General features: G+C 49.2%; 1 protein-coding gene and 1 long non-coding RNA gene across 2 annotated transcripts in view; one reads left to right on the forward strand and one right to left on the reverse strand.

Annotated features, from left to right (window-relative positions):
* SLC22A11 (solute carrier family 22 member 11) overlaps positions 1-11178 on the forward strand; it is a 17238-nt gene extending 6060 nt beyond the window's left edge. Inside the window, exons 5-10 of the mRNA XM_003798768.3 lie at positions 844-967; positions 1966-2081; positions 5460-5674; positions 6772-6880; positions 7628-7834; positions 9410-11178. Of these exons, the coding sequence (XP_003798816.1) occupies positions 844-967; positions 1966-2081; positions 5460-5674; positions 6772-6880; positions 7628-7834; positions 9410-9473 (835 nt within the window). The 3' untranslated portion in view covers positions 9474-11178. The remainder of the gene's footprint in view (positions 1-843; positions 968-1965; positions 2082-5459; positions 5675-6771; positions 6881-7627; positions 7835-9409) is intronic.
* LOC111728074 overlaps positions 1-22167 on the reverse strand; it is a 46594-nt gene that overhangs the window by 19809 nt on the left and 4618 nt on the right. Inside the window, exon 2 of the long non-coding RNA XR_002775483.1 lies at positions 1389-1544. This is a non-coding gene — a long non-coding RNA (uncharacterized LOC111728074). The remainder of the gene's footprint in view (positions 1-1388; positions 1545-22167) is intronic.

Raw genomic sequence — 22167 nt, forward strand, 5'->3', positions numbered from 1 at the left:
GGGGATTCGAACCTGCCACCTTAGGTACATGTGGCTGGCGCCCCAGCCGCTTGAGCCACAGGCGCCAAGCCAAAAAAACTCTGTGTCTTTTACCAGAAAAATGCTTCTCCTGGCCCATCTGCTCCTATGGTTGGGGAGAAGCTACTGGTTTTATAAAATCATTCATCTCTGTGATGTTTCTAATGTGCTTAAAGGAAAAAAAAAAAAAAACCAGGCTCAGCACCCATAGCTCAGCAGCTAGGGAAGCAACTAGCTTCCTACATACACCAGAAGGTGGTAGGTTCAAATCTAGCCCAGGCCTGCCAAACAACGACAACTACAACCAAAAAATAGCTGGGCGTTGTGGCAATTGCCTGTAGCCCCAGCTATTTGGGAGGCTGAGGCAAGAGAATCGCTTAAGCCCAAGAGTTTGAGGTTGCTGTGAGCTGTGAAGTCATTGCACTCTACAGAGGGCAACATAATGAGACTGTCTCAGAAAAAAAACACACACATACAAAAAAACAGTGCATGAAACGTTTCTCTCACAGAAGTGGCCCCAGAATCTAGGGACACCCTGTGTCTAGGCCATCAGTGCACTGCTGTGTACCAAGGCTCAGGCAGGCTTCTAGTGGCCAGGGAATCCTGATGAGGGTAGCACGAGGGTGCAGGCAGCCAGGTGTTGGGATTTAGCTTTATTCTGAAATCGCTGGGGCCTTTGGGTCTTCCCCATCAGCAGCACAGAGGCGTCTGCCTTCTCTTCGCTTGCATCTAGGCTGGAGGTCCCTGCCCGCCACCCCTCCCTGCCTGGCCTGGGGAGAGCCTGGGGCTCGTGAGCTCCCGGCTATGCACCTGCTTCCTTAACAGGTGGCTGCCAGAATCTGCCCGATGGCTGCTTACTACAGGCCAACCCGACCGAGCACTTCAGGAACTCAAAAGGGTAGCCAAGATAAATGGCCACAAGGAAGCCCAAAAGACACTGACCATCGAGGTGAGATGCTGCTGTTTGTGACCCAGAGTGTGCAACTTGACCCAGGAAAGGACATGCTCTAGCGTATTACCTGTATTATCCCCAGTATCGCCTCTACCTGCCCCCTCCCCCACCTCTGTCAACCCCACCGCTAACATCACCGCCAGCATCTCTAGCAACACCATCAGCACCACCACCATGTCCTGCACGCCAGCACCCTCACCACCACCAGTAATAACGGTCCCAGCACCATCACCAACAGCATTACAACCCCTTTCACTGCCACTGCCACCAGCACCTCCACTAACATCCCTTCAGCTTCCCTATGTCACCACCACCTTCACCACCACCACCACCACCAATAACAAAACCACCATTATCAACAACACCTACTCCACGCCTCTCTTACCAGCCCCTCAACCTGCCTACATTGCACACTTACCTCACAGGGTTTCTCAGTGTGTTTGGGACAACAGGAATGTGCTTCTTTGAAGGCAGCCATGCAGGGGAGGCAGGTGCTGGAGGACGCGCTGCCTGAGATCAGCAGACACAGCTCCTGGGGGTGGGAGATCAGGGAAGGCTTCCAGAAGGAGGTGAGCTGGAGAGAGTTGATAAGACTGAGCTGAGCACTGTGCAGATAGGGCCTAGGGGTACATCAGGGGGTCGACTGGGCACTGGGGGTGTGAGGAGTGGTGTGGCCAGAATGGGCATGTTCTGTGTCCAGCCTAGAGACCTGTGGAGGGAGTGTGTGGCTTTGAGTAGCCAGCCAGAGTCCCCTGCAGCTGCAGCTCAGAGGGCCGGAGCTGAGACACAGGACTCCCTTTTCCATGAAGGGGAGGTGGGCCAGGCCTGTGGAAGATTAGGGGGCCAGAGAGAAACTCCCTTGACACCAAGGGCTTCTGACTCCAGAGGCCAAATCCTTGGCCAGCCTCTGCCATCACTCCACCCCCTGGGCACCATTCACATGGGGGACAGAGGGGCATTGCCCCAACATTCACTGTGTCCCATTCTTCCTGGAGGTGGTGCGGTCCAGCATGGAGGAGGAGGTGGAGTCTGAGAAGGACCCCTGGTCAGTGCTGGACCTGTTTCGAGGGCCCGAACTGCGCTGTAGATGCTGGGTCGCGCTGCTGGTGAAGTATGCCCAGCTGGTCACCCCACCCAGAGACAAGGCTGGGGATAGGCAGGGCCAGTGCCTGGGGAAAACAGCCCCTGCAGACCTCGTGGGAGTGCATTTCTGGATGGGACAGGGAGTACGTGCAGGCTGGCATCTGCAGGGAGCTGAAGGGAGAGGTAGGGCTAGGCCTCCAAGACAGGCTACTAGAGTCAGGCTGAAGCCCAGGACAGAACCCAGGTCCCCAGAGCCAGGGGATCAGCAATGGCCACAGAGGACTACTGTGGCCAGCATGGAGACTCCTCCTAACAGCCATACTCCCAGAGATTGACCATGCCCTGGGAGTTCCCTGACCTCTCATAGCTACCCACTTCACAGATGGGGAAGGTGGAGCCCAGAGGGGTGAGTACCTCACCCAAGATGATGGAGCCAGGATCAGAACCCAGGCTGATGCCTGCTCCATCATCTTGAATCCAGGGCCCTTCTCACTGGCTCCATCACCACCAGGCCACATGCTGAGCCAGGCCCTGGCCGGCCCCAGAAGGCCCCACCTCAGCACCCAAGTGTACTTGGGACCAGGAAAAGGCCCTTAAAACAAATCAGTTGAGGTGACATTCAAAAAAGCATATTAAAAAGTAAGGATCAGGTTCTATTGGGACTTTTATATTGAAATAAAGTCAAAGATTAAGAAAATGTTTATTTTATGCTATATTTAACCACATATGGGTTGCGATGGCAAATATTTGCTATGTCTTACAACAAAGATGGATCAAATGTCCTTTTTTATTTTTGGCTTAAATTTTTTCTCTGAGAAATCAGAAGGCTGGGGAGCTGCAAACATCCAGGGCCATTTTTTTGAAAACCTTCCAGGCTTCCTCGGTTCTCCCAGGGGCCTGCTCTGCAACCTTTGTTATTCAAATCAGGGGCTTTGAAGTGGCTAACTTTGTCGGTTTTCTCGTCTTGACGGTTAACCCAGTTGTTATCTGTCTAAGGCTTTGAGCACCAGCCAAGCCCCGCTCCCAGCCACTCGCATAAACTTCATGAAACACTGCTTTCTGCACGGATTGCGATTTTACTCTGGGGTTGTTGGGCTTGTGTTGCCAGATGTTGGGAAGGGAGGACACAGCAGCAACTAGATAGGCCATCCTGGTTCTTCTTCTGGCCTGTGTGGACCAGCAGGGACAGCACCTCCCCCCACCATGGGCTAGGGAATAAGAGGTCTGACAATTACGTTTATAAATTCATCTTTTTTTTTTTTTTTTTGAGACGGAGCCTCAAGCTGTCTCCCTGGGTAGAGTGCTATGGCATCACAGCTCACAGCAACCTCCAACTCCTGGGCTCAAGCAAGTCTCCTGCCTCAGCCTCCCAAGTAGCTGGGACTATAGGCGCCCACCACAACGCCTGGCCATTTTTTGGTTGCAGCCATCATTGTTGTTTGGTGGGCCCGGGCTGGGGATTCAAACCCGCCACCTTAGGTGTATGTGGCTGGCGCCTTAGCCTCTTGAGCCACAGGCACCGAGCCTATAAATTCATCTTAGAAAAGGTGCTACACGCCTCATTGCTGGATATCACTATGGTCATCTTGGAAGTACTCCTCTTGGGAAGCTATGCACCAATGCTTGCACCTCGTCCACCCTTCAAAACAGTTTTGGAACTCTTATACTGGAATGACCCTTGATGTCCTCAATGTCATCAAAACATTTTTCTTTCAATATTTCCTTTGGGGGGGTAAAGAAAAAAGTCATTGGGCCCCAGATCAGGTGAGTAGGAGGGTGTTCCAATATAGTAGTTTACTGGCTGAAAATTCCCTCATAGACAGTGCTGTGTGAGCTGGTGCATTGTCATGATGCAAGAACAATGAGTTGTTGGCTAATATTTTCAGTGAAGGCTTGGCACCTGTAGCTCAGTGGCTAGGGCTCCAGCCACATACACCAGAGCTGGCGGGATTGAATCCAGCCTGCCAAACAATAATGACAACTACAAACAAAATATAGCCGAGTGTTGTGGTAGGCACCTGTAGTCCCAGTTACTTGGGAGGCTGGGCAAGAGAATTGCTTAAGCCCAAGAGTTTGAGGTTGCTGTGAGCTGTGACACCACAGCACTCTACCAAGGGCAACACAGTGAGACTCTGTCTCAAAAAAAAAAAAGAGATTTTCTTGGTCCACTTTGCTTCTCACAGCCAAATGATTTTGACACACAATTCAATGAATTTTTGCAATGTTTCGTCACTTCTGCTCATTACTGGCCAACCTGAACTCTCTTCATCAGTGATGCTTTTTCTCCCCTCAGAAAAACGTTTAATCCATCTGTACACTGCCATTTTCTTCATGGAATTATCTCAATAAACTTAAACTACAATTTCCCTGATTTCACTCCCAGTGTTGCCAAGTTTAACAAGAAATTTACAAATATTTGTTTGTTGCTCTGATTTAAGCTCCAACATTCTCATGATGGCACACAAAAGCATGCAACAACCATAATGAATGTAACTCAGCAAGATACCACCACACGTTGACATGAACACAACTGTGAGACATTGATATGCCAAGGTTATGAAACCTTACTGAGTTGTTTGTACAGTGCTGCCAATGTAAGTGCATGGTGGCAAGTTTGTGAACTTAATTGTCAGACCTTGTAGACTCTCCACCTTGAATGGGGTCTGGGCAGAGCAGCCCATTGTCCCCCAGAGGCCCCATCTCTCAAGATAACCTACTGGCATCAAGAGAGGGGAAGAATGTGACCTGGTTCTCAGAAACAAAGCCTGGAAAGGCTTAGCTGGAACTTAGGGGTGCTCAGCTAAACCCACAGAGACCCCTGAGGGCAAGTTTGGAGAGTGAAAGGGATTCCACGGAGGGTGAAAGGGTTCCAGAGATGAGACCTAGACATGTTCAGGCCAAGTTTAATGAAAAGGAACTAAGACCCTCCTGGGCAAAGATGGTGGCTGCACTGAGGTGGTTTGGGGATTGTTTTTATACTGCATATAAGGGGAGGAAGATTCCACAGGTTGCTGGAAAGCTTTGGCAGGCTAAGGTCTTTTCAGCAGCACTCTTACAATAAGGCCAGGTAAGCCTTTTGTTGTGCGAAGAGAGCTGGGGAAGGGTTTAGACACCTAACAGAGAGGGCCAAATGGTCCATGGTTAGTAGTCAGGAGGCAATTTCCCAGCCTGTCACCACCCCTGACCCAGGGCCCATGTGTGGAACAGGTGAAGGCATCACCCTCCCTGTCTTTGCTGGGATGAGCCCAACCCTGGGGGTGTGTTCTGCATTCGACAGGCATCTGGGGGCTCTGGCTGAGACAAGCTCAAGATGGGCAGACCTCCCAGGACAGCCTCTGGTGTGAGGTGACACAGGGGCACCCTCTCCTCGGAAGGGCAGGGCCTAACTTCTGGTTTTGCTTTGCAGCTTCTCCATAGCGTTAGCCTATTTTGGGCTGGTCTTGGACCTGCAGAGCCTGGGTCATGACATCTTCCTCATCCAGGCCCTTTTCGGAGCTGTGGACATCCTGGCCCGGGCCACCACCACCTTCTTGGTCAGGTTCCTTGGCCGTCGCATGACCCAGGCAAGCTTCCAGACCGTGGCAGGCCTCTCCATTCTGGTCAATGTGCTGGTACCACAAGGTGAGGTAGGGTGGGCTTCGTGGTGGCGGCCCTGCCCACACCCACTGCCCTTGCCTATTGGGCAGTCCCCTCCCCTGGCCACCGTGTGTCAGCTCTGCCCAGGGCTGTGGCCACACAGCCTTGGCTGCTTAGTCTCAGGAATCCAGCACCCCCATCCAATCCCCTGCTCATCTTCCAGATAAGGAAATTGAGGTGCAGAGGGGTGAGGCCAGGAGCCCAAGTCACTCAGCTAGTGACTGACTGGAGGAAGGGCCTGGATGGTTGGGAGGAACCTGCAACTGCCCCAGTGGGGACAGAAAGGGTGCCAAGCAGAGTGTGAGGGCGAGACTGTGTGTGGGTGTGCAAGCATGTATGTATGCATGAGTGTATGTGTGCATGTGTGTGAGTGTGAATGCAGGTGTGTATCCTCTCACTGTTAAAGGGGCAGGAGTCCTTCATGTGCCGGGAGCTGGGGTGGCCACTTGGGCCAGCTTCTGTTTTCTTCCCAAATGAGGGAGTGGTGTCCTAGAAACACTATGACTCCTATGACTCCTGTCACTCAGGGTAGGAAGCTGGGGGGACGGGAAAGGGACATGTATTCTGCGATGGCCACACAGCCAGGAGGAAGGCAGGAGGATGCTCTGCAGCTGACAGCTGGGAGAGGCAGACCACGGATGGAGGGGAGCCGTGCCCCCAGAACATTCTCGAAGGCTGTCCGTGGGTACCACACTAGACGGGTCATGAGACTCTTTGTAACAACATAGGAAGGGAGGTCAAGGTCAGGCCTGCAGCCACAGAGCAAGCCCACCAGGGCTACAGTCCCCCATGAGCAGGCTGCGGGGCAGGAGAAGGCTGTTGGAGGCCTGGCACATATGCCCTCACCTCGGGACCAGGGAACGTGGGGGGCATGCCTTGTGCCTCCCTCAGCTGCCCCCGTGCTTGCACCCCAGGCCACCTGAAGTGTTGTCTCATTTCCCAGCCCTCAGCAGCCTGGCACCAACCAGCACTACCCAGGCCTGGCTAGAGTCCAGACCCCACTCCAGGCTGCCAGTCTCACACTGGCAACCCCCTGGGAACCGTCTCAGACAAACCCCACTCTCACCCCTTGTTCTGCCCAGATTTGCAGGCCTTGCGAGTGTTCTTCGCTGTGCTGGGAAAGGGCTGTTTCGGGATAACCCTCACCTGCTTCAGCATCTACAAGGCCGAACTCTTCCCAACATCACTGCGGTGAGGGGGCTGCAGGCTGCAGTGTTGCAGGGGCTGGGCCTCCTGGAGGGTCTAGACTTAGGAGGCAGGAGGACCCTAGGGGGCAACTAGGCCTGTGTTTTCACACTGTTTTAAGGTACAGAACCACCTGTTCCTTGCTCTTGTAAGGAACCCTGATAAGGAGAGTGGAAGCTGCCTTGATGGGAATAGAGATCCCCCAGTTCACTTCCCAGGTGGTTCAAGTCACCTCCTCAGAACTCAAGGGCTCTGTGTAGCAGAGTCTAGAGCATCCCCACATTCAACAGTTGGGTAAACTGAGGCTCAAGGTGAAGGACCAGCTCAGCAGAAGAGGGGGACTGGACCCCAGCACTCCAGACTTTTAGCACATTATTCTTTCTGCCACTCACTTGTCTGTCCATTCTTTCGTTCATTTTTTTTTTTGCATTTGTTGATTTTGTTGATAGTATTTGGAAAGCCTGAGCTGAGTGCTCAGTGGCCTAAGAGGAACATCAAGATGTCTTTACATTACCTGAGAGCAGGGCCCCAGAGAGTTCCCCTGAAAAACTAGATGGGAAAATCTGGGCGGACTCTATGGAGGATGTGGTAGTAGGGGAGGCTGGAGGAGGGCAATCCCCTTGGCCCAGTTTTCCTCCTTCAGCATCCCTGGGCCTAGCCAAATTGTCCTCCTGCTACAGTGGCAGCCGTCACATGGACCGCTGTCACATGGACCTCTGTCACATGGACCTGAGCCTTCCCTTTCGCACCCAGGATGATCGCAGATGGCTTTGTGCAGTCAGCTGGCCGGCTGGGAGCCATGATGGGTCCCCTGATCTTGATGAGCCGGCAAACCCTGCCCCTGCTGCCCCCCCTCTCCTACGGTGTTATCTCCATCATTTCCAGCCTGACCATCCTGCTCTTCCTCCCAGAGACCCAAGGACTTCCACTCCCTGACACTCTCCAGGACCTGCAGAACCAGTGAGTGACTGCAGCCATCCCTGGAGTGGGGCTGGGCTTCCTCTCAGGCCAGAATGGAGACAGGCTGGGGCTTCCCAGGGCATCAGCACAAGAGTATGAAGGCTTATGTTTCTGAAACCATTTAATCTTTACCTCAACCCTGCCAGAAAGGTACTATATATTACTATCCCCAGAGAGATAAAGTAACTTCCCCAAAGTTTCATAGGTAGAAAATGGTCATACCTTATGCAGGGAAATGTGATGGCTAAGAGCACAGACTCAGCAGCCAGATTTCCTAGAATGGAATTACCTACCTGCTTGGACAAATTCTTCAACTTCTTCTACCAAAACTGACACAAAAAGATAAAGATAGTTTCAACTGTCCTAGGTAAACCTTCCCACAAAAATTTTAGGCCTAGATGGATCAACAAGTGAATTATTTCAAACTCTCAGAGAATGAATTGTGCCATCTTACATACCTTCTTTGAGGAGACAGAAATGAAGGAATACCCCCAACTTCATTTATAGCCAGAATCACTTCTGGATGCTTCAGCTTCCTCATTCATAAAATAGGCATTAAAACAAACAAACAAACCAGCCTAGTTCATAGAGTTGTTTTCAGATTTTAGTTAATTATGATGTTTTTCATTATTTATTATTTATTATTATTATAAGACAGAGCCATACTCTGTTGCCCAGGCTAGAATGCTATAGCATCAGCCTAGCTCACAGCAGGGAGTTAAGAGCCCTTAACTCTTTGGTTCAAATGATTCTCCTGCCTCAGCCTCCTGAGTACCTGGCACTACAAGTGCTCACTACAATGCCCAGCTAACCTTCCTATTTTGGGTAGAGATAGGATCTTGCTCTTGCTCAGGCTGGTCTCAAACTCCTGAGCTCGAGGGATCCTCCCGCCTCAGCCTCCTGGAGTGCTAGGATTATAGGCATGAGCAACCATGCTTAGTCTGTAAATTACAATGTTAAAGCACCTAGAACAATACGTGGCCTACATCCAGTGGTCTGTATCTATAGCTATTGTGTCCTGGGTGAGGATGAACATGGAGACTCCTCCAGCTGGATGGGAACAAGGTCATGCTAATAGAAATCACGAAAATGAGCTCTTGTTGTCTTAACAGCATCTTGTTTAATTAATGCAACAACCATGTAAGGTGCTTTTTTTTTTTTTTTTTTGAGACAGAGTCTCCTGAGGAGCTGGGACTACAGGTGCCCGCTATTCTTTTGTTGCAGTTGTCATTGTTCAGCAGGCCCAGGGCAGGCTTGAACCCACCAGCTTTGGTGTATGTGGCCAGCGCCCTACTCACTGAGCTACAGGCGTCAAGCCAAGGTGCTATTATTGGCAATCTCACTGTCAAGGAGATTGAGGTGCAGAAAGGTTATGTAATTTGCCTAACAGCACCTGGTTGAGAAATGGGGAAGTCGAGGCCTAATTCATGCCTTGTTTTAGTTCATTTTCTCTGTGTACCTGCTATGTTTCAGGCATTGTCCTTAATGTCATAGAGCTCACACTCCAATGAGACTTGACCCCGAGCGTGTGACCATTTCACTAACTGTCATTGCTCTCTCTTTGGATTATTCTAGGAGATCAGCGGCAGCCAGAGCCAACCAGCAAGAGGTGGTCATTACAGAAAGCACCTGGCTCTAGAAATTCTGCCTGTGTGAAGCCCATTTAGCTAAAGACCCCTGGGGAAGAGTTGCCTTCTCTAATCAGAGGGTGGAGGCTAATTGGACAACCTTGAGGACCTGTGTGGCAGAGGCCAAGTGGGCAGTGGGCCATCTTCTGTGGCTGAAGGTTGCTTCCACTGCTTGCTCCTGTTCTTCCTACCTGGTCAGATTCCTACAAGAGCCTGTGGCAGGGGCCAAACCCACCCTCAACAAGATGGGTCCTCTCTTCTTCCCTTCCAGGCTCATGTCTTCACAGCTTCACTCAGCCGCCCCAGTTGGAGACTAGGGTTCCAATCTCACCCCCACCACTTACAGAGTCCTCATCTGCAAATGGGAGTGATCATGAAACCCACCTCCCAAGGCCAGTATCAGGGCTAACTGATCTTAGCATAGGCCAGAGCTTAACAAGTGGAACCTGTTAGAGCTGCTGAGACAGGCATCTAGGTTGTGCTTCTGCCCCAAGACACCAGCCAGGGAGGCATGTGGAGGCTGAAAACCAGGCTCAGCCACACTGCCCCACCACCTGCCCTTACAGGGCCTGTGTTCATCCCAAGAATCACCTATTTACCTGTTGGTAAGGGAGGATCTGAGGATGTCAAACACTATACCCAACACTGGATGGATGAGACTGACAGCAGTTGATTACTCACAGCCTGGTGTGTGTGTGGGGGGTGACACTGTGCAGGGCCACATGGGGATGAGGGATACACTCAGGAGCAGCGTAAACACCAGGCACTGTGGGAAGCAGGCCTTGTAGTATGAGGATGGTGGGGTGACTCCCTCTTCTGCAGAAGGATGTGGTTGGCTTATTTGAATAATTCTGCATTTGGACAGTGAGCTGAACTCTTAGGGATAGTGGGAACTGCAGTTGGTCCCCTCAATAAGAAAAGTCATTTGGCTAAGGGCCCTCCTGCACGGTAGGGAGGGAAGCTTCCAGATTGTCCAGTTTCACCAGGTGTCCAGGGAACACCTAATACTGAGCTTTAATCTTAGGCTTTACACGACAGGGTCCCCTTTTGTTGTTTGTCTGGATGGGACACCTTTTCTTAATCCAAACAGCAGTCCAGGTTATTAAGACTCTGGGGTGATTGAGGCTGGCTGTGCATCTTAGAAGGGAGGAAGCTAACACCCAGAGAGGCAGGCTGATATGCCTGTGATCACATGCTGAGCCCAGGCCCTGACTCCCAGGGCAGGGCTCTTTTCAGCCCTCATCTCAACCTCTCCATGCCCCTGATATCACAAAGTTACCCCCACACCCTTCCCCAGACATCCTTCTCAGAGAAACTACCAACCCTGGGTTCCCCATTCCAGGCATTTCAGTTCACCTCTCACATCCTGTTCCTTATAGTTCCCAAATACATCTTCTTCCCCTTCACCCTGGCTGCCATCCCCATTCATACCACTATTATATCTGATCTCTAAACAGGTGTCTGATTTCCATACTATCCTCCACACAACAGCCACCAGGCTTATTAAGAAACATAGTTCAAACCACATCCCCTCTCTGATTAAAACCCCATCCAGTGGTACATGATAAATATCATACTTCTCTCCCCTGCCTGGTCAGCCCTTTATGGGATCCCAGCCTTATCTCATGCTGCAGTAAATTTTAAAGGATTTAAATCATACAAAGAATGTTCTTGAACTGTCATGATAGTCAATTATAAATCAGTTACAGAACAATACCTAGGAAACCTCAAACTACACAACACACTTATTTAGAGGTGTGGATTAAAGAAGAAATCTCAAAGAAAATTTAAAAATATTTTGAACTGAGTGAAAATGAAAAAAATGGCATATCAAATTTTGTGGAATAAAACTAATTATTAAAAGAAAAATTATATCATAAATGCTTACATTAGAAAAGAATAAAGTCCCAAATCAAGTACCTCAGTTTCCACTTAGAAACTAGAAAAAGAAAAGTTAATTAAACTGATAGTAAGCAGAAGAAAGGAAATAACAAACAGGAGAAATCATAGGAATAGAAATAGCAAAAGAAAGAAAATCAATGAAAGTTAAAACTGGTTCTTTGAGAATATCAATATAATTTATAAACCTGCAACCATAATGATCAGAAGAAAAGGCGAAAAGAAGCTCATTGCCAATATAGGGAACAAGAGAAGGAGCATCACTACAGATCCTACAGTCATTAAAATGATAATAAGGGAGCCATATAAGCAATATTGTACCAATAACTTTGACCAATTAAATGAAATTAACAAATTTCTTAAGGGACACAAACTATCAAAGCTCACTCAAGGAGTAACTTATTAGCCCTGAATCTGTTTTAAAAATTAAATTTATATTTTAAAATCTTCCACAGAGAAAACTCCAGGCCCAGATGGCTTCACTGTCAAATATTTAAACAAGAAATAATAACAATTCTATAAAAATATCTTCAAGAAAAATAGTTCCCAACTCATTCTGTGAGGCCGGCATTATTCTTATATCAAAACCAGAAAAAGATACTTACAAGAAAAGAAACCTATAAACCAGTATCTCTTATGAATATAGACATAAAAATTCTTAAGCATTTAGCAAGTTGAATCCAACAATATGCATATATAAAAAGGGAGTAATACATCATGACCAAATGGATTTTATCCCAGAAATGCAGTTTTACATTTAGAAATAAAGATGAACAAATCAAATGATTAACAAATTTAAAAATAAAAACCATATGTCATCTCAATAAATGCAGATAGAGTATTTGACAAAATTCAACATCCACTCTTGATAAACAATGTTCAGCAAACTAGGGGATATAGGGAATTTCTTCAACCTGATAAAAGACATGTGTGCCCAAATAGGGCATCCTCTTACCCTAGAGGTAACTCACACTTCATGGTGAAAAGACTGAATACTTTCCCCTTATGATCAGGAATGAGGCTAGGATGTCCACTTACACCACTTCTATTTAACATTAGTCCTAGTCAGTACTTATTAAGCAAGCAAAATAAATAAACAGCATGCAGATTAGAAAGGAAGACATAAAACTATCTTTATTTGAAGATGACATAATTGTCTATGTAGAAAATCCTAAACAATCTATAAAATTTTACTAAAATAAATGAGTTCATGAAGATTACAGGATACAAAGTCAATATACAAAAATCTAATTGTATTTCTGTATACTAGGAAATTGAACATTGTACCACAGTATCATTTAATAACTGCATAGGGGAAAAAATGTGATACTTAAGGATAAATTAAACAAAAAAGGACAAGGCTCATAGACTGAAGACTACAGAATGTTGCTGAGAATAAAGAAGACCTAAATAGGCTCAGTGCCTGTAGTTTGGTGGCTAGGGCGCCAGTCACATACACTGGAGCTGGCAGGTTTGAATCCAGCCCAGGCCTACCAAACAACAATGACAACTACAACCAAAAAAAATAGCTGGGCACTGTGGCAGGCACCTTTAGTCCCAGCTGCTTGGGAGGCTGAGGCAAGAGAATCACTTAAACCCAAGAGTTTGAGGTTGCTGTGAGCTGTGACACCATAACACTCTACCCAGGGTGACATAGTGATACTCTTGTCTTGGAAAAAATAAAAAGAAGAAGAAGAAGAAGAAGACCTAAATAAACAGAGAGATACACCATGTTCATAGATTGGAAGATTAAGTATTATAGAGATGTCAACTTTCTGCTATTTAATCTATAGATTCAATGAAATCCCAACCAAAATGCTGCCAGATTTTTTTTTTTTGGTATAAATTGACAAGCTCATCTTAACATTTATATGAAATGCAAAGGACCTAGGTTAGTGAAAACAATTTTGAAAAAGAACAAAGGTGAGAACTTTTTTCAATTAATAGACTCAAGAGTTCAGAAATAAAGCTGTGACTATATGGTTAATCAATTTTCAATCAAGGTGCTAAATTAATTAAATGAGGAAAGGATAGTCTTTTCAACAAAGGATTCTGGAATGTTTGAATAGCCATATACCAAAAAGAGAAAGTAAGAAAGAGAAAGAGGGATGGAGGGAGGGAGGGAGAGAGAGGAGAAAGGAGTGGGGAAGAAAGGAAGGGAGGGAGAGAGAGAGGAGCTCAATCCTAATTTATACCATATCCAGAAATTAACTTTAACTGTATCATAGACCTAAATGTAAGAGCTAAAATTATACATGTTTTGGAAGAAAACAGGAGAATCTTGGCATCCTTGAGTTTGGCAAATATTTCTTTCTTTCTTTCTTCCTTTTTTTTTTTTTTTTTTTGAGACAGAGTCTCAAAAGAAAAAAAAAGGGCAACAAATACTTCACCGAAGAGGATATAAGGGTAGCTGATAGCACATGAAAAGATGATCAACATCATTAAAAAAATGCAAATCAAAGCCACCACATAACACCAAAATCAGAAAAATGGCATAGACCAAGGGTCTAACGTGGAACCACCGTGGGAGTGTGAAACAGACTAACTGCTTGGCAAAAGAGTAGAGCAGTTTGTTAAAAAGTTAAACATACTCCCATTGTTTGACCCAAGCGTTCCACCCCTGAACACCGGAAGACACGGGAACACATGCCAGTACAGAAACGTGTGCGCGAATGTTTACAGCAGCTTTATAAGCAATTGCTAAAAGCTGGAGACAACCCATGAATCAACAGATGACTAGCTAAACAATCTTTGATATGCCCATGTGATGGGATACTCTTTATATAAAATTCTATGTCTGTAAGATTCTAGAAAATGTAAACTAATCTATAGTGACAGAAAACAGGGCCGTGTTTGCCTGAGATGGGGGAGGGGAGGAGTGAGGGGACTGAGCAGCTGGGGGGGTGGAACTCTGGAAGCAAAAAGAGGTGTTCAATATCTTGATTATGGAGATGGCTGGGTCAAAAACCCTTTAAAATGTACACTTAAATATGTGTGGCCACTTATGCTCCAGGAAACTGACAAATCAAAGTTTAAAAATTAAATTTGAAAATTATAATAAAACAAACCCACGTACCCACTACCTAGCTGAAGACACAGAGATGCACCAGTACTTGGCAGCCCCTGCATAATCCTCCCAAAAGGAACCTGTACCCTGAATGCTGAATGTGCCACCTACCTATATATCCCCCCCCAAAATATGCTGACTGGTACCACCAGCCTGGAATTCTGAGGTTTTCTGGCGCTTCTTTCCACCCTACACTGTGTGTTTGAGACACATCTCACGCCGTGGAGGAGGGGGCTCTGGGAGGATGTGAGTCCCCTCCTGAGGCTGGAGCTGGGGCAGGGGAGTGGAGCTGAGATGAGAAAAGAGCAGGGAGGGAGCTGATGGGGAAACAGAGTCAGGCATCCAGGCATGCAGAGGACCTGCTTGGGTCTGGCTGTGAACTTAGAGTGGGCCCTGTCAGTTAGGCTGTGCGTATTTTTCTGAGCCACATTCAGCTGCTCAGAACAGACATGGGGTTGTCAGAGAACCAGATGCTTATAGTACAAGCGATGACATCAGCAATAGTCCCCGAGAAGCCTGGCAGCACCACCTGTCTCAGCATCACTAAGGGTATAGATTAGATGTTCATGCACCTGTGTGTGCACCCCCAATCTGATGTGAAGAGGGGCCTACCATCTCCCTGATCTTCTTCCTCAAAATCCGTCACCCCAGTCTAATCATGGGTTCAATTGTCAGACCTACGAGATCCTTGGGGCCTGCGTGACCCAGCCTTACCCATACCCGTTGGCCCTGGATCACTCCCCTCACAATGCAGTGAACTGGTCAGGTTCTTGCCCTTCCAGACCCCGTGCTGAATGGCCCTGCCCCCTCTGTTCTTCCATACCCTCTCAACTCTCTTCACAATGTCCCCCTCACCCTAAAGTTTTCATCTCCAAAGCCCTGCTCTAGGGCCTGACTCGAGTGTCCTTTTAATAAGTGTTTGCTGGGTAGATAAGTGAATGGATGGTAGGGAAGAAGGTGAGGCAGCCAAAGATAGCATTTAACCATTCAGTAGAGTCTCCATGCTCTGCCCCATCTACTAAAATTTCCACCCCCAACTCAGGGCCATGAGGGACCAGCTCGACCTCTCCTCCCCAAGAGCCTCCAGGGACTCCCACCCATCCACAAATACCCCAGGCACAGGCATCACAAGTAAGAGATAGTAAAGGGGACCTTGGGTAGGGGTTCCCAGGGATCTCAGAATCCTGCGCAGCAGACCCCCTCCCCCTCTCATGATGTCACAGGGCCCAGAAGGACACATGTACCCTCACTGGGCCACCAGAACCCTCTTCTGGGATGCTTCTAGCCAAAATGGAGAAGGAAACTCAGTCGCTCTCTGGGAATGAATAGGGTAGCAAGAATTAGAGAGCTGGCCATGCACTCCTCTACCAATAGAAAGAATGAGGCCAACAGAGAGAAGCAGAAACAAGGGAGTGAGGAACGGACAAGGCTGTGGAGCTACAGGGCTCTAGGTGACCCCACAGCCCAGAGGCCTGAGCCTTCAGGTAGCCCCTTCCTCCAAGCTCCTATAGATTGGGGCCCTGTCAATCATAACCAAAACAGCCTAGTGACACTGCACCAGGGTCCTGGGCCTGACACAGGGCAAGGGCGCCCACAGAGCCACTTCTGTGTGTCCCTCCGGAGTCAGCCAGTACCTGGCTGTGGTGCATCGATTGTTGGGGTGCTTGGGAGGTCACGTGACTGCTTAGGTCCTCCAGGAGGTGCCTAATGGAGAACCACTGATTTTTCAGCCAGTCACATGCAACACACGTGGTCTCAGCAGCTACTAACCAAATTCTTCTCAGGGATAAAACTGTCTTGGTTTAGAAAAAGCCCTTGGCCAGACTCCTGGGGTCGGGGGGAGGTGAGACCCTAAGCACACCTGTTTTTGCAAGAAAAATAGCAGTAAAAGAGTGAACAGAAGGAGTCTAAGTTAGAACAAACAGAGCACCAGGGTGGGGAGAAGGCAGGGAATAGAGGGGTAGAGAGGAGGAAGCCTGGTGAACGGCTGGGGCGTCCACCCAGCAAGATGGCCCGATGCCTGTGCAGGCACCAGCCGTTTCATGACTGCAGGGCACACTCACCCTTTGGATGCTGCAACCTTGAAGATTTGGATGAATGGTGTGTGTGTGTGCACGTCCACGTGTGTACAGGTATGCTTGTGTGTCTGCAATGTGTGTGCGCGTCTGTGTGGAGAAGGGTCGAGGACTACGTTCATGTTTCTAGAATACAGACCCATCCAGGATAGATACATAGGCAGAGACATGAGCCCTGGGTCAGAGAACAACCCCAGCAGGGGTGGGAAGTAAGCGGGGACTTGGAAGCCCCACCGGCACCTGCACCCCCACCCCCAAACCCTCCTGAGTTTCACTCACAGTATGCAGGGGAGTGAGCCAATCACATTTAGCTCTCAAAGGTCCAGTTCTCCTAACACCTGCGGTTCAAGCTTTCTTTTTAGAGAAATGAGAGATCTTTGTTTAACCAAGCACGCATTGGCCATATGTGAAAAGATGGGGCACATTTCAGCCAGGTTTCCTCCAGCCTCACTACTCGGCATGTGGGGTGGTACCTTGTCCTTCCATCAGCATCTCTGCCTGTCCCATCTGCCCCAGGCCAGCCCACCTGCCCCTGGCCCCTCTCAGGTTAAGCCTCTGGATGCTTCCATGCACTTCCCACAGGCCTCTTTGTCAGAAACCATCGATGATAATGATGGTGATAATGACGGTAGCAATTCTTATAAAGCATTTGCCCTGTGCCGGCCTATTCTAAGTAATTTACATAAACCAGTTCAGTCCTCACAAGAGCTTTATGAGACCAGAACTATTATCACCTCTGTTTTACAGAGGAGGAGACTGAGGCACAAGGGGATTAAGCAATTGTGTCAAGGCCACATAGCATGGGGGAGAGCAGGGATTCAAATTCAGGCCGACTGCTGCCAAGTCTGTGCATATACCCATTGGCCCACACTGCCTCCCTTGTTTAGGGAGGACTCATGGGGTTTAGTAAAGCCATGGGCAGCTCCGGCTACTCTGATCTCAGTCTGTGCAGCTTCTTTCTTCAGCCACAGAAGCAGAAAAGAAAGCTCCCATTGCACAGCGGGTTTGCTCACCGCCAGCCAAATCCCGTCGCTATGTTTTCTGATGAGATGAGAGAGAGGACTTTTGCCAGAATCTACATCATACCTTCCCCCACCCTCTCCACAGCTAGACTTGTCCTTGCACCCACTTAAAATTTCTCCTCTTTTGTGAGGCTGCAACTGACAAAATCAGAAAGATTTTGCCTGCTGGAAGACCAGGCATTCCTAAGAATGCAGCAAAACCAGCACATAACTTCTGCAATAAAGATGCTGTAATCCTAAAGTAAATGCAGGGAACTGTGAGCCCCAAGGAGGGGACCCCAGGGCACAGGCTACAGGGAAATGGCACTGAGGGTTGAGAGCAGCGTTCACACCTAGTCTTGTTAAAATGTGCCAGCTGGAACCTGCCGGCTGAGGGAAAGACCCTCCACCATCACAAAACGGTGCAAAGTTCAACCTGCTTGAGCAACTCCCATTTTGACAAGCCTGGTTCCGATGGCTGGTTAACATCTCTCTGTTGAATTTTAACATGAAACATCTTTTTGACACAGCAAGAAGAGCAAAGTCCCTTTGGAGCAGGGAGGTCAGGCTCAGAGGAGCCGCCAGGCACATGAAAGGGAGGTGAGCAGCGCTAGTGCCCATCGCCCCCCTTGACCTACTTAGGCAGATTTGCTCAATGGGCTGGAGGAGCCCCTCTAGCCGGGGCTTCTGGGAAGCAGGAGGGAAGGCTCTGCACAGCACAAGGGCAGCTCACATGAGGGGGCAATTAAAGCCATGACCACACTCCCCCATGCCCTGGCCACCTGTAGGAGCTAGTGCTGAGCCAGTGGCCCATGGCCACCACCCGCGCTGTCCTTTCCACAACACAGCCTCTGTGTGGGTGTTAGGACACACAGGTGGCCAGCCATCCCTGCTCCCAGGGGCCAACAGCCTTCAAGCCCAAGGAAAGTGCATTTTAATCCAAATACTGACTGTAAATGCTCTAGAACCATTCTGGGGAGAGGAAGGAGGAACTGAGTGTCCACGGGTACCAGGAAGGTGCCACACATATGAAGCAGAGATGGGAATGTGTTCCAGGGGTGACACTAGAAGTTATCTTGGGAAGAAGTTTGCCTTTCTCTTGGGAAAACCCTTACTGGTTCCCTTTGCTATGCAAGTGCAAAGTTAGAATTGGGTCCAGAAGGACCCAATTGAGTCCAAAGCAAGTGATTTGAGAATCCATCTATAGAGGAACTGGCACTAGGGGAAGGAGGCCCTGGGACCCAGGAAGAAAGGACAAGAGAGACCCCACTGAGAGGTGGGAGGGAGCAGGGTGCTGAGGCAGGGTGCCTGCCAGGCAGTGCTCTTTGGCTTCCTGGCAGGCCCCTTTGCTGCCCATAAGCCTGTGGCCAACCTTGGCAGTTGGAAACACAGACATTAGAGCTAATGAGGCCTAGACTGGAGTCCTGATTCTGCCACAGAGAAACCTGGTGTCCTAGGTTCATCTCTCCGATCCTTAGTTTCAACATCCATAAAACTGGGTGTGAGAGCAGCATATCTAATTAGGAGGGTTGTCAGAAGGGTAAAATTAGTTACTGCAGAATAAGGCTTTAGAATATTGGCCAATGTATAGTAAAGACACACTGTCCATTAGCTATTATCATTATATTTACCATCATCACATCATCCCACGGTCCCCATCCCCATCACCATCATTACCATTGGGGTGTCTCTCTCTTGTTCTATGGCAGTGGTTCTCAACTTGCCTAATGCCTCAGACCTTTAATATAGTTCCTGTGGGTTGCGACCCACAGGTTGAGAACCACTGTTCTATGGGTTGTCCTGAGTTGAGCCTGTGGCCTCATTGAGGCACATTCGGTAGTAATGGGGAGAGGAGTCAGTGAGGCTTCTGAGAAAAGCAGTGGCCCAAACTTCTCGTCTAGAACAGCAGCTTGGAACACGCAACACGACAAGACCATAGCTTCAGAGGTTCTGGAGGAGTTGGAACTCCGGGTGTCACATAGGTCAGAGGCTTTCATTATCCTCACGTGGCCACTCAGGTTGCTGGAGCAGGGCTCTCAGAGAACCATGACTCCTTCTCCTAAAGACCACTTTGCCAAGTGGAGAGCAGGATGCCCTGTTCAAGAAAGGAGCAGGACGCCCCAAGAAAGCCTGGGTTCAAAATTGAGACTGTGCAGACAGTCATGCCTCTCCTGGCCCTAGCTGTGCGCTCAGGAAAATGGCAACTCAAGGATGGCTCTTAGACAACCTATAGCCTGTTACCCAACTCAAGGCACCTCTGTGGGGTGGGAATGTTCTAGAGGTGCTTGGGAAGAGGAGAGGAAGAAGCCTGCTGAGAGGGGGATGGTGGGCAGAGCATTCAGGTAGAAGAAACAGCAAGGGAGCAAAAATGGGGCACAGGCCCTGCCAGGAAACCTTCACGACCCAGGGTGGGCTGGGCCTTAGGCCGTGTGATAGGGGCAGCAAGGGAGAAAAGAGGGTCCCGAGCACCTTGCCCTTCTCTTGGAAGTGCTAGGGAGTCACTGGAAATGCTAGGGAGTCACCTAAGGCTCTGAGTAAGGGATGACAAGCTGGAGACTGGCAACCCCTTCAAAGGGACCAACCCAGAGTGCTGTTCCATCTCAAAGATTCCAGCCCACAGAGATGAAGGTAGGGAGGAGATAGAGGCTCTATCCTGCATTAATAGATTCCTAAGCTCCAAGGGACATGGAGGGTGCCTGGCAGGCACTGAGCAAATCCAGCCTGCTTGGCTGTCGCCACCTCCAGCCGCCCACCTGGATTCCGCCAGCCTGCTGGCCTGTGGACTTTGCTGAGTCACTAACAGTAAGCTCTCCTGCTTGCCCTTTCTCCTGCCTGGCCTGGGCCCAGAGGCAGCTGCTGTCACCACAGGACATAGGGGGTTGGGAGGAATCACAGAAACCTGTTCTACCATCCAGCCAGAAAGATGTCCACAGTGTATCCCCAAGTGCAAAACAACCATGTTGACAAACAGTTTGCCTGTGCCCATTTTCAGAAAATATGCCACCTTGCCAGTATGATGCTGACATGAGCCGACGCTGGCTCTGGGCAGGGACGACACTGAGCCTTTTAGCAATGTCATCCCCTTCATCTCTTTCGCTCCCTGGCCTCACCTCTGTGTTCCCAGCGCCTCCCTCCTCTGAATCTGATCCTCCACTTGCCGCTTGGCCTGTGGTCATAACCAGACCAAGCTGCCCACCTCCTGGTCTCCACCCTGTGCTCCCACTCTAGACCTAGACCATAACAATTCCTCCTCCACCCCCGGGCCCTAAGACTCAGTACCCTCCCCTTGCCTCATCCCTGGCTCTGCATCCTCATGACCCTCTTAAGCCACTCAGGACTCCTGGGAAAGGTCTTCTCAGTCACTTCCTCACACATGTGTCCACGCAGCTGCCCCATCTCTCTCCATTACCGTTGCCTGGCCAGGCTCCCTCTATGGCCAAACACCAGGGGCCACCAGAGGCAACTCTACCTGCCTCCCTGGCCCGTCCCCTTCCCACCTCTCCTCTGCCCTCAAACTTGCTTGTCACAGCAGCCAGCATCACTCTAACTGATGCGAGCCAAGTCCCCACTTTCCCACTTCTCCTGATGGTGAAGCTCTTTCAATGAGTTGTCTATGTTCCCTGAACACTTCCTGACCTCCAGGTCTCCTGTGACCCTATGTCCTGACTCCAGCTCCCCCAGCAAGCCTTCAAGCCACGGTCATTGGAGAAGTCCACCTGCCAGATCCAGGGGCCACTTCTAGTCCCCGTGTGCTGCCCCTCTCAGCAGCACTGGACGTTGCTGACTGACGCTGTCAGATACTTTCCACTTTGGCTTCCAGGACATCATGCTGTCCTGGTTTATAACCTCACTGGCTTTGCCTTCACAATCTCTTTTGCTGGGTCATCTTCTTTCTGACCTCTGAAAATCAGAGACCAAGGGCTCAGTGGCAAACCTCATTTCTTTACTATGGAAAGTTGCTCCCTAGGAGAGCTTCCGCAGTCCTGTGACTTGAAGTGCCTTTTACGCCCTAATTATTCCCAAGTCGCTCCATGATGCCACCCCCTAGAAGGCTAATAGACATGTCGATCTCATCACATCCAAAGCCAAAAGATTTATTTCCCTCAAAAACTTGCTTCTTCCCCAGTGTTCTCCATCTGGGTAAATGGCTCCATCCTCCACACACCTGCCCATAGGTTTAGCCTTTGCCTCCCCTCAGGGCCCCATATTTAACCCAAAGCTAAGCAGTATACTCCCAGTCCAAGCCCTTCTCTTCATCTACCCTAAGGTACTAAACCTCTCATCATTGCTCATCTGGGTTACCCCAACAGCCCCTGGGGACACCTTTCCTCTACACCTGCCCCTTTCAGCCTGTTCTCCACACAGCAGCCAGGGAGCCTGTTTTGAAATACAAGTCACACTGTGTCACTCTTCTCCTCAAACCCTACAAGGATTTGTATGTTCTGGCCCAATAACTGCTGTACACTCACTTCTTCCCACTCGCTCTCACCACGCCCAGCCCCTGGGCCTCCTCCCTATGCCTTGAGTATACAAGCACACGCCCACTTAGGACCTTTGTACATGCTCTTCCCTGTGCCTGGAATGTTCTTTCTCTAGGCAGCTGTGTGCCTTTTTTGGTCACTTATTGGGGTCTTTTCCAATGTCACCTCCACAGAAAGGTCTT

The sequence above is a fragment of the Otolemur garnettii genome, unplaced genomic scaffold (genome assembly GCF_000181295.1).
Source record: "Otolemur garnettii isolate 467f Iridium unplaced genomic scaffold, OtoGar3 scaffold00140, whole genome shotgun sequence".
NCBI lineage: Eukaryota > Metazoa > Chordata > Mammalia > Primates > Galagidae > Otolemur > Otolemur garnettii.